Below are 11995 nucleotides of genomic sequence, written 5' to 3'. Positions count from 1 at the left end.
GCTTTAGAGCTGATCTGACCTGTCTCTGTCCAGTCCACCTCTCTGGCTGTGGCAGCTGTACCTCGCGACCCCTGACCCCCGACCCTAATGTTACCCCGACCCCATCCCCAAATGTTACCCCGACCCCAGTGATGACCCCTCTATCTGACACGCCCCCATCACCTAACAAAATACCAACCTCCTGTTGGATTTGGGGGAGGGGGGGGGTTAGTTCACCTACAGGAGCAAAATCTTCGACAGCGTTACCGATTACATGCAATAGGAAAACATAAAGATGCTGTATTTTTTAGTCGTGTTTTTGTGTTGTGTAGTTTCACTCTACTGTTTTAGTTTTGTTTTTGTTGTTAGGTTTGTTTTTTTGTTTTTTTGTTTATTTGTTTGTTTGTTTTTTAGTGACGACTGTTATTTCTTAATCTGTTTTGGTTGTGTTTTATGGGTTTGTTGACCTCCAGGTTGATTTCCTTGAATTTTGAACGGAGACAAAAGGAGAACGGTTTTCCAGGTGCATCCTGACTGAAGGTCAGGGGCTGTAATTTGTTTTGAATAAGTGTATATTTGTCACTAGTTCATACTGAATTTTAACAGAACATTTCAGATTAATACTATTTTTTGAGAATGTGTCACAAAGTGTATATCTTGGTAGGTTTTTAACAAGAACTTGGTACACTTAAAAAAAAGATCAAATAATAGCGATCATTATTATTATTTTGAACCCAGTCACAGTCACATAACTCATGTGCTGTGTGATTTTGTAAAATATTGTAAATACAACTGTTTTGTTTTTGTTTTTGTTTTTTTGGTGGGGGGGGGGGTGTCGAGTGAAATTTTGGGTCCAGGAAATGGAAAGTGTAGGGAGGGTGCTCGTTTCAGCAACTCCCTCTGCGTCTGGTACCTCGGCTGTTCCACCCCGTAGTCCTCTGCACCGTGAGACGGCTTATCAATGAAGAGTCAGTTTGATTTGGAAAATGAGTTCAAAAGCTATCTCGGTCCCGTCGAGGTCAAACGGTTTTGTGTTCGACTGTGATTTCAGCAAGGACACTCCTCTGTCAGCCAGCACGGGAGAGAAGGGTCTTTACGGGTGTAGAAATGCCCCTTTATCTGAAGGAAGGGGGCGCGGGGGTGGAGGGGGGTACACACGCCGTTTTCTTTCTCACACCATATCATTGTTTTGAAATGTGATTTCTAATATCTCGAATTTTGTGGAAAAGTGAAGGACTAATACGCAGGAACAGTTGTGTCACCCTTTATATGACTGATGCTGCGTGCTGGGTTCATGTGTGAGAGTGCACGTTTTTTTGTTTTTTTTGGAGTTTATGTGGTTACACGTACTGGTTTCCAGTGTGCCATGTTTTGTTTTGGGATGGGTACCTCAGTTTTAAATGTGAAATTTTAACCTGACATTTTTTTTTTTTATGATATTAACATCAGTGTGTCTGTCAATGTGTGGGCGGGACTCTCGGAAGTGGGGCTTTTGTGAATGAGAGGGGGGATTTATTGTTAACCTTTGTTTACCATAACCACCCCACCCATACACACGCACACACACACACACACACACACACACACACACACACACACACACACGCACATACACACACATGCACATACACACACACGCACACACACGCACATACACACACGCACACACACGCACATACACACACACAACACCGCCACAACAGAATGTGACAGTTACACGACAAATCCACTGGAATACACAGACTTAAGCAATGCGACAAAATGAGTTTTAAGACCCAAGTAATTTTGTCGAGAACTACTGGGACGTTACACTGGAAGAGGAGAATGAAATGCGCTGTCCTTCTGCTGTCAGTCTGAGAGCAAAGCACTATATGAATCTTTCACACACCAGGTTTTAGACTGTGACAGACTTACTCACCCCGTGGCAGGCTGTCATGTTAGCTCATACGTTTGATGATGTTTTCACTGAATAATAACAATCCTGTCAACACTTTTAACTTTCTCTTCTGACTTTTCCCTGTCTTCTTTTCTTCCTTGGGGGGGAAAAAACTTTTTAAAATTCCTAATAAATTATTTTAAAACATTCCACTTCTGCATCTTTGTTTGACTTTCTTTTGCTAGCTGCGAGTGTGTACGAGTGGATTTGTGTGCCATCGCTGGTGTTGTTCGATTGTTGTACAAACATGAAAACAAAAAGAGAGGAAGGGAAGGTTATCACAGCCCGCATTCAAATTCTGGTTGAGGAAGATTTGGTGCCGGGGCAGAATGGCAAGTGGATAGACTGGTAAAATGCCCCCCATGCCCCAATTTCACTATTCTCTGGTAAACTCTTCTTAGACTAATGACTGGGTGGAGTCCTCCGCTGTGCACTCATCCTTCCTTTACAGCCACCAGCTTTTCAGCCTCTCTCGTTTCTATCCCCTGACTGATGCACCCCCCCCCATCTGTGCTACTTTCACCCCTCCACTACTTCCACCTCCACTGTATCTCTCATCTGGTCCCATGTCTCCGGGGAAGTCACAACCTGACGGGAACACCAAGCACACATCAGATGGAAGTCCTGACCATCTGGAGGACGGGGAGGCTCAGAAGGTCCCCCCTCTGCGTAACTACCTCTGTCTGACCATGCTCACCTGCTTCCGCCCTGCATGGCACATCAATATTGTGGCGCTGGTTTTCTCTATACCGGTGAGCTGAATTTGAATCATTTTTGTCCTACTGCTTTGTTGGAGAACGGGTTAAAAATGGTGTACCATTCTATTGATATTAAAAACTTTTTTTTGCTAAAAACTGAACAGGCACATTAGAGCAGTGCATTATATCGGTGACAATGGCAGAGAAAAGCAAAGATACTGCAGGTTTATGTGTTGGATATTGGTTAGGTTTACTTCCATGTCACAATGGCCTATACATATGTTTGTGCAACTGTTTGTCACAGAGTGAACCAACAATGAGTCTGAATCATCTGCAGAATTAAAGAGAGAAACCTCTGTCAATGATACAGATAACGAAAAAAAAAAAAAGCTTCAGCTGATGGATGCATACTTCCAGTCATAGAGTGCTCATTTAACGGTACACCACAAGTTTGGCACAGAAATGAGGGCCTAAGTTCAAAACAACACGTGTAGGTTGGTCTCTGTAATGTTAAAAGTCTGGGAGCTGTGATAGGTAAGCCATGTGGACTGTCCCCTCTCACAGAAATAAATGTGCCAGCAGCAGCTGTGGCATCTCTGTAGCTGTGAGAAACAAGAGGAGGAGTGCAGGGTGCAGTAATCCATGGCTATCTAACCAGTGGACCTAATATAAATGTGGATTATGAATCCATGCAAGGTAATGATATGAGAAACCAAGCATCTTCTCTCTCTAATTACATATGAGAGATACATGTGGTAAGCAAGCAACAAGATTTCTGCCCGAGTCTGATTCGAGACTGCAGTCCATGATTAGATTTCCTCTCAATTACTCTTCATATTTCTCTAACTGGTGTGGAATGGGGTCAGCTTGGCCACTATGACTCAATGGACTCACTCGTGTGAAGGGTTTAGGAGTATGTTTGGTGGTTATTTCACTGACCACAAGCGATGTGCTTATCAGTAACTGAATTATTGATCTTACATTGTAATATGAGCTAAAAGAATACAGTCAATGCCTTTATCTAATATCCTTTCCTACATTAGTATTCTTCAACCCATTCTTGGTATTATTACCATATGTACTTTGGTGTTATTCAACCCATATTGGGAGAAGGATGCTGAATATGGAGCTGCCAGGGAAGAGGAGAAGAGGAAGGCCAAAGGGGAGGTTTATGGATGTGGTGAGGGAGGACATGCAGGTGGCTGGTGTGACAGAGGAAGATGCAGAAGAATGGAAGAAATGTAAAACGGATGATCCGCTGTGGCGACCCCTAACAGGAGCAGCCGAAAGTAGTAGTAGTAGTAGTAGTAGTAGTAGTAGAGGTTGCAAATACAGGCTGATACCCTGAAAAAAAACGCTCGTTTTGGCAGAGGTTTTGTCCCCTCTGCCAAAACAGCTTTAAATAAAGTACACAGGTGATAGTCTTTCTCTATGTGTGTACCCATGTCCCATTAAATTTCATACATCTTTGTATGTAGTATGTGGTCGTGCCTGTGTAACTGGAGCTAAATGTACAGACATAACCACTGATCAATGAAAACATTGAAACCACTGACAGGTAAGTGAATAACATCTTGTTACAGTGGCACCTGTCAAGGGGTGAGATACATTCGGCAGCAAGTGAACAGTCAGCTCTTGAATTTGATGTGTTGGAAGCAGAAAAAATGGGCAAGCATAAGGATCTGAGCGACTTTGACAAGGGCCAAATTGTGACGGCTAGATGACTGGATGAGAGCAGCTCCAAAATGACAGGTCTTATGGGGTGTTCCCGGTATACAGTGGTCAGTACCTACCAAAAGTGGTTCAAGGAAGGACAACCGGTGAACTGGTGACAGGGTCATGGGCGCCTAAGGCTCACTGATGCAAGTGGGGAGCGAAGGCTAACCCATCTGGTCTGATCTCACTGAAGAACTACTGTAGCTCAAATTGATGAAAAAGTTAATGCTACCTATGATAGACAGGTGTCAGAACACAGTGCATTGCTGCTTCCTGCGTATGGGGCTGCAGAGCTGCAGACCAGTCAGAGTGTCCCTGATGACCCCTGTTGCCTACAATGGGCATGTGAGCATCAGATCTAGACCATGGAGCAGTGGAAGAAGGTGGCCTGGTCTAATCAATCATGTTTTCATCATCATCATCATCATGTGGACAGCCGGGTGTGTGTGCATCATTTATCTGGGGAAGAGATGGCACCACGATGCACTATGGCAAGACAACAAGCCAGTGGAGGCAGTGTGATGCTCTGGGCAATGTTCTCCTGGGAAACCTTGGGTCCTCGCATTCATGTGGATGTACACTCCTTCATGGCAATGGCATGCCCTAAAGGCAGTGGCCTCTTTCAGCAGGATAATGCACCCTGCTACACTGCACACATTGTTCAAGAACGGTTTGAAGAACATGACAAAGAGTTCAAGGTGTTGCCTTGGCCTCGAAATTACCCAGATTTGAATCCAACCGTGCATCTGTGGGATGTGCTGGAAAAAAAGTCAGATCCATGGAGGCCTCACCTTGCAACTCACAGGACTTAAAGGATCTGCTGCTAACATCTTGGTGCCAGATACTACAGGACACCCTCAGAGGTCTTGTGGAGTCCATGCCTCGACAGGCCAGAGCTGTTTTGGCAACACGAGGGGGACCTACACAATATCTGGCAGGTGGTTTTAATGTTTTGGATAATCGGTGTATCCATATATGAAAGTATGTATAAGGGTGAGCTTGTATTGTGGTGAACATTTATGTGCAGGTTGTGGCATCAACCTTCTTCTTCTCTTCCCCTCCCCCCAAACCCTCTACTCACCCTGTAGGCTCAAAACAGTTATGATGAGGAAGACTACGAGGGCTCCTGACGGCTGGGTTGGAAAGCTCTCCACATGGGAATCGTATCTTTCGTCATTGGCCTCATCGTCATCGCCACCTACAACATTTTGTTCTTTTCTGATGTAGCAGTGGTTAACACGAGCACATTTTGAATTTCTTCAGGTAAACAAAGAAAGTTAAAGATTTACAATTTCTTGTAACATCGGCCATTATTCTTAGCTTGACAGCACAGAGTTTGGCCCCTCATGGAAGGAAAGGAAGTGGAGAGGAGACAACATTGACAATGAGAGATCATAAAGACAGGAATGAGTCGCTGTGGTTTAAGACATCAGACTCTGCAAGAGGTGACAGGTGGACATTTTCGATCCCTTTTCGGCCTCATCTTAGTTTACAGTATTGCTACAACTTATTTCAGAAGAACCTTGCGTTGGCTCACAGGAAGTCAATATAAAGTGGTTATAGTCATAAATCCATCCGTCTTATTACAATGAGTTGATGAAACATGCAGTCTAATAAACAAAAACGTTAATTACATTTCTGGTGATTAGAAGTGGGGCTCAAATGTATGTTATAACACCCCGTTCTTTTTTTTGTTTTTTACCGAAGGCCTGTGATGAACTCTTGAATGATGATCATCACAAAATAAAGCGATTGTTTAGGCTAGGAAGTGACCCCAAAAAAAATTTTTTTTATGAACATCAAGTGATGTACAGGTGGGAATCTGTCAATTCGTCCATCTCTTTTCATTATTTTATGTATATTTGAAATTGCAAAACATTTTGCTTACCAAAGCAGTCAGTGATGCAAATTTCGTTCCAAAGTGGGATTTTTCTTTCTTTAGACAGAAACATATGGTTAGAAAAATAACTTCTCTTTCAAGTAAAACTGGATTTGGACAACCACACTAGATCAGCTGTTCCACCGGCCTGGAATGGATCTCTTAACAGTTCACCCTGTTGAGGGGTCTTAAGCAAGTGTTTCCTACTTTCCATATTCAGTCATGTGTGTGTTGCACAACAATGTTAAATGCAACCCTGTTTCTTATAGATGTTATTTCAAAGACAGTAACACTTAGCAATCAATCAAATTTTATGTATGCAAATTCTGTACATCAATATATGCAATGCAATGCACTTTAAAGCGATAGTACCCAAATAAAACAGAAGGTAATGACAGAAGAGGTAAACACAGAACAAATAGAAAATAAAAACTGTATAAAAAATAAACCTGAATAAAATGGAATGAAGAAGAGTTTGTGTATGTGGATCTCGAGGGCCCTGCCACAAACATATTGTATATGTACTTTAGGAATGTTAATGGATTTTTGTGAAATATTGATGGTCCCAACTTCCCCGGCCTCAGTTAGCACATATCCCCAATACCCACTGAAATTCATTGAGTCTGGCAGATCGTGAATTCTGATATATACTATTTAACGGCGAAACATAGTGTGTATGTCCTCCAGGACACACAGAGGCACCACCATGCTGATTAAAATCATTATGAAATTTTAAGAAGCAATCCAAGGGTCATTTTTAAATCTGGTTTTTGTAATTATCATTCTAACCATTGTTTTGGACATGGTTTCAGTTTTTTTGTTTTTTAACGATTGCATGGGACAGACATGAATTGCAAAACCATTCTCTAGCAAGATGCTAGCAGCTGTGCATGTTGGGGGATAGTGATGTGATTCTTGCATAGCGCCCTCTAGAGACGAGGTTCCTCAGTCATGTTCACTTGGCCAATGGATTCAAGAGGAGATGGAGAACATATTGAAACTGTATCAAATCATTTGTTTGAAAATATAATCCTTTAAATTAGGAGCTCAAATTGAGTAATCACTAATCAGATTTCTTTATGTTACTTTTGGGTACGAGAAAGTGACTATTTAGCTCACTGTGGCTTTCATTTTAAAGAGTACTTGGATGTCATTTGTTGTCATTGTGTATTAGCCTGCTGTAATCTCCAACATTTCCAGACTGTTATTCAGATTGTTTAATCATCACTGCCCCTTTTCTCAGACATGTTTCGGAATGCCCAACAGGTAGCAAAGCCTTTTTCCTGTAACTAGATAGCTGTGAGAATGCTGCTGAGAAATTAGATATGATGACACAGGTCTTTTCTATTGCTGATTTGCAAAAATCAGCAATAGAAAGGGATCTTGCCGGTGTGTTTACACTACAAACACAGCCTACTTTACATTAGGCCCAATCCTGACCATTTTTCGAAGCATAGCCTTGCATTGTGCTCACGTTGCTCCTACCTTCAAGTCAAGTCAATTTTATTTGTATAGCCCAATATCACAAATTACAAATTTGCCTCAAGGGGCTTTACAGCAACACAACATTGGTTTCCATTCATTTCAGCGTGGTATGAAAATCATAAGTCAGTGAAAATTAGTTACCTTTATTGTTTAATCATAGTTGCTGCTGTCAAAAGCGCAGACTAATTTAAGAAATAGTCCCAGGAAAGAGATTGTTTTACAAACTAAATTCAACAGCCATGACTTAAAGGTAGAATGGGTACATTTTGCTGGTTGCAGTTTGTAAACACAACGTTCAAAGTTGGCTTCTCCTCCCCGGCTCGACACCAGAAGCGCCCACCAGTATCCATCTACAGGCTGCAAGAGAAGGGTGTTACGCACAAGACATGCCCCCAAAGTGCAACACTCACCCACTTCAGTACAAGAAAAGCCCACTTTTCAGTTCAAGAAACGCCCCAGTATAAGACCCCCGCCCCCCACTGAGGCGTTAAGGTTGGGAGGTCAAGGTTAGGACAGGTGATGGAAGTCCTGGTACAAGTTACGCCCCTACATGTCCCGCTCCTGTCTTGTAGTCTGCAGACATGCTTCTTGATGCGTACCACAGTTGCCAAAACACATCCCAGGGTACAGACCAACTCCATGTTGCTCTTCATTCCCATCCTCTCTTTCAGTGCTCGCCAGCGGGTGAAAGCCAACCCCAGATTCTGTGAACGAGCTTTGTCCACTTGGCGTTTCGCTTCACTTTAATACATTTGCATCTTTTCTGCGCTGTGTCTGCCATTGTCGTAGCTTGTCCAAGGCTGGATTACGGACCGGGCATGCCGGGCGAGTGCCCCGAGGCCCTGGACCATGAGGGGCCCCAAAAGGTCAGGGGTATTGTGTTTGCGTATAGTAGGGATCCCCAATTATACCCTACAAGGGACGTTTGTTCCAACCCTGCTTCACGATGTAGGGCCCAAGCTAGTCTCTACTGATGCAGGGCCCCAAGCTACAAACTCTCTATTGATGCAGGGCCCCAAGTTACAGTCTCTACTGATACAGGGCCCCAAGCTACAAAGTCTCTATTGATACGGTGCCCCCAAGCTACAGTCTCTACTGATGCAGGGCCCCAAGCTTCATTGTTTCATTGTGTATAGTTAAACAAATGTGCTAGCTTGCATATTTGTTTACACACCCATACTGAAAAATAATTAAACAGAGAGTTTTACTAAAATATGCCCATATTTCACTAAATTATTTGCTTTGAAATTCCTGTTGGTAAGCCATTGTAAGTGGGAAGAAAGCTTTGGAATATGTTTGCGATGCTGGGAGCTGCTATTCTCATCTCTGTTTGTTTTGTGATTCAAAATTGTGTTATACTTTGTGGTCTCCATCCGAATCCCATGCAGATTGGCATAGCGTCAACTACCATGTTGGGTATTTGCATTAGTTTTACATTTAACATTTAACAATGTTTCGTATTGTTTGTGTGATGGTGCGGGGGCAATGGACATGCATGCCTCGGGGGCCCCTGGTGGGTTAATCCGGTCATGAGCTTGTCATATTTATGATCTCGATCTGGCACTTGGTCGCTACGTTTTTAGAGTCCCACTGCCTAAAGGTTATCACCCAGAAATGTACCGTACACAGCAAAATAAGAAAATAAAGGCAGAGGACCAAGGCTGGACTGGTACTCCCAGGGGACCTTGGGCACTGAAACTCATAGCCCCCCCCCCGCCTCCCACACACACACACCACGCCCACCCCATGCCACCCACCGCAGCCATTAAACCCCACCTTAATTATTCTGAGCTTCCAGTCAAGCTGGCATGTGAAATCTACCACACCATAAGGCTGAGCGGGGATGCCTATACAGTTCAATAGACCAAGTACTGCCATTTCACTCACAAATCACAAGACACGGAAACAATGGATTAAATCATCCCAAGGCAGTGCATGACTCAAGACTATGGCAATGTTTGTGTTCACTGAAAACCATCCGAGCTGACAGCACACCAGTTATTACTGATACATAATAATCTGACTGACTGGGAATAAGTTTATAATAATGCCATCCTGAGGTAATCCCACAGCACAGCTGAATGCAGGTTTCAAAATAAGGCTCAGTAAGTGAGCTAGGCAACTTCATACAGAACTGCAAAAGCCAACATATAATGAATTTGACAAACTGACTCCAACACGATATAGCAGCATCACACCACAGTAATGCAATACACGTTATGCAAACAGCATATCAAATGAACTCATCCACCAAATATACAGCAACACACAATCACCACAGATACTGCTCAATGCACAGACAGCATAATCAATTGGTTCTTACCTTTAGAAGTTATTCTTTTTTAACTTTTTCTTTGTAAACTGTGATCAAGTCCTCAAAATCCAGCTGTGTATTACTGCAACCATTTGTAGACGCTTCCAGGCTATTGTTACTGCTAGCTAGCTCGACTTCTGCCATTGGAATGAATCAAATCTTACTTTATTCAGACACATAGGTAGGTCCACATTCAAAAGAAAAATACAAGACAGGACAACAACACAAAAATATAGCTAATAGCAGTTCACAAGTCCACAGTGATTAAAACCAACACAGACATTTGTTCCAATGTTTCCAGAAACAAGAGGAGTACCTTGTGTCACTTTGCGTAGGCTCAGTTAAGAGCATTACAATTACATTTTTGGAGTTAATTAATCGACACATAAATTTATACATAAAATCCCTCAACACAGCATGAAAAGCGGGAGCATTACTAGTCACAAACATATGACTTGCACTTGTCCATCTTGGAAGCTTGATCAAGATTCTGATTGCATCATTCTATACTACCTGCAGCTTTTTCATTTTTGCTTTGCTAAATTGCACCACAAGTGGGCTGTATAGAGTGGAGTACAGTAGGCCCTAAAAAGAGCAGTTTTAACATCATCTGTACACATGTGAAATTTTTGTGCCAGCATATTGACTTGTGCATAGAGTTTGTAACACTGGCGCTGCACATCATCGTCATCACATAAATCATTCCTGATGATGTGACCCAGATATCTTTCTTTGTTCACCACATTTAGTGCTTGGTCTGCCATGAAGAATGAAGGAAATTTTTGCTTCTTATCCTCCTTGGTTTTAGCAATCATGAGTTAAATTTAATGTCATGCTGTACACCATAACTTGAGCAGACTCTGAACAGTTGCTGTAAACCAGCACTATAAGGAGATATGACGACTAAGTGATCGGCGTACATTAGATGGTTAATAAGACTATCCCCCACCATACAGCCAGTCTCACATTCTTTTAACTTTTTAGAGAGATCATCCATATACAAATTGAATAGAACAGGTGACAGTATTCCAGGTTGCCGGATCCCATTGGTCCCTGGGAAGGGTGCAGACATACTCTTACCCAATCTAACTTGCATGATTTGATGTGAATATCAACAATGCAAGATCCTTATCAAATAAGAGGGGCCCCTCACTCTTGTAGTTTAACAAGCAATTTACCATGATTAACTCGGTCAAAAGCTTTTGATGCATCCAGGAAACACATAAATACTGTACTGTTATGTCTTCTATACTTACTAACAACTTCTTTCAGAGCATATACACAAATCTGTGCCATGTTTATTTTTAAAACCAAATTGATTGTCAGTAGTTTATATGTATTGTTGAAGCCTATCCAAGAGAATTTGTTCTAATACTTTGGATAGTATGCTAGCCAGAGCAATTGGCCTATAATTTAAGTTTGCAGATGACACCACAGTCATTGGCCGTATCACCAACAATGATGAGACAGCCTACAAGGACGAGAATCAGCACCTCACATCATGGTGTACTACTAACAATCTTGTCCTCAGTGTGCAGAAGACAAAGGAGCTGATTGTGGACTTCAGGAGGTCTAGAAGCTGCAGCCACTCCCCCATACACATCAATGGGGTGGAAGTGGAGCGTGTTTCCAGCTTTAAATTCCTTGGAGTCCACATCAGCGAGGAACTTTCCTGGACAGTAAACACCCAGGCCCTTGAGAAAGAGGCCCAACAACGCCTGCATTTCCTGAGGAGGCTGAGGAGCGCCTGTCTATCCCCCAAAATTCTCACCAACTTCTACCACTGCACCATAGAGAGCATCCTGACCATCTGCATCTCAGTGTGGTACGGCAACTGCACCTCAGTAGACCAGAAGGCTTTGCAGCGGGTCGTCAAGGCGGCCCAGCATATCACCGGTACCCAGCTCCCAGCCATAAAAGACATTTATCACAAACGCTGCCTTCGAAGGGGTCTCAGCATCAGCAGAGATCCCACCCACCCCAACCAT

General features: G+C 42.8%; 1 protein-coding gene across 1 annotated transcript; it reads left to right on the top strand.

Moving 5' to 3' along the window:
• Positions 1–2481: 2481 nt before the first annotated feature.
• On the top strand, positions 2482–5582 carry LOC130112337 (transmembrane protein 233). Its single transcript, XM_056279666.1, is given in 2 exon segments — positions 2482–2667; positions 5418–5582. Coding segments are annotated over 2 exon segments (351 nt in total).
• The last annotated feature ends 6413 nt before the right edge of the window (positions 5583–11995 follow it).

Source organism: Lampris incognitus, chromosome 1 (genome assembly GCF_029633865.1).
Source record: "Lampris incognitus isolate fLamInc1 chromosome 1, fLamInc1.hap2, whole genome shotgun sequence".
NCBI lineage: Eukaryota > Metazoa > Chordata > Actinopteri > Lampriformes > Lampridae > Lampris > Lampris incognitus.
The sequence above is the reverse complement of the archived record's forward strand: the minus strand, read 5'-3'. Positions and strand labels throughout refer to the sequence as shown.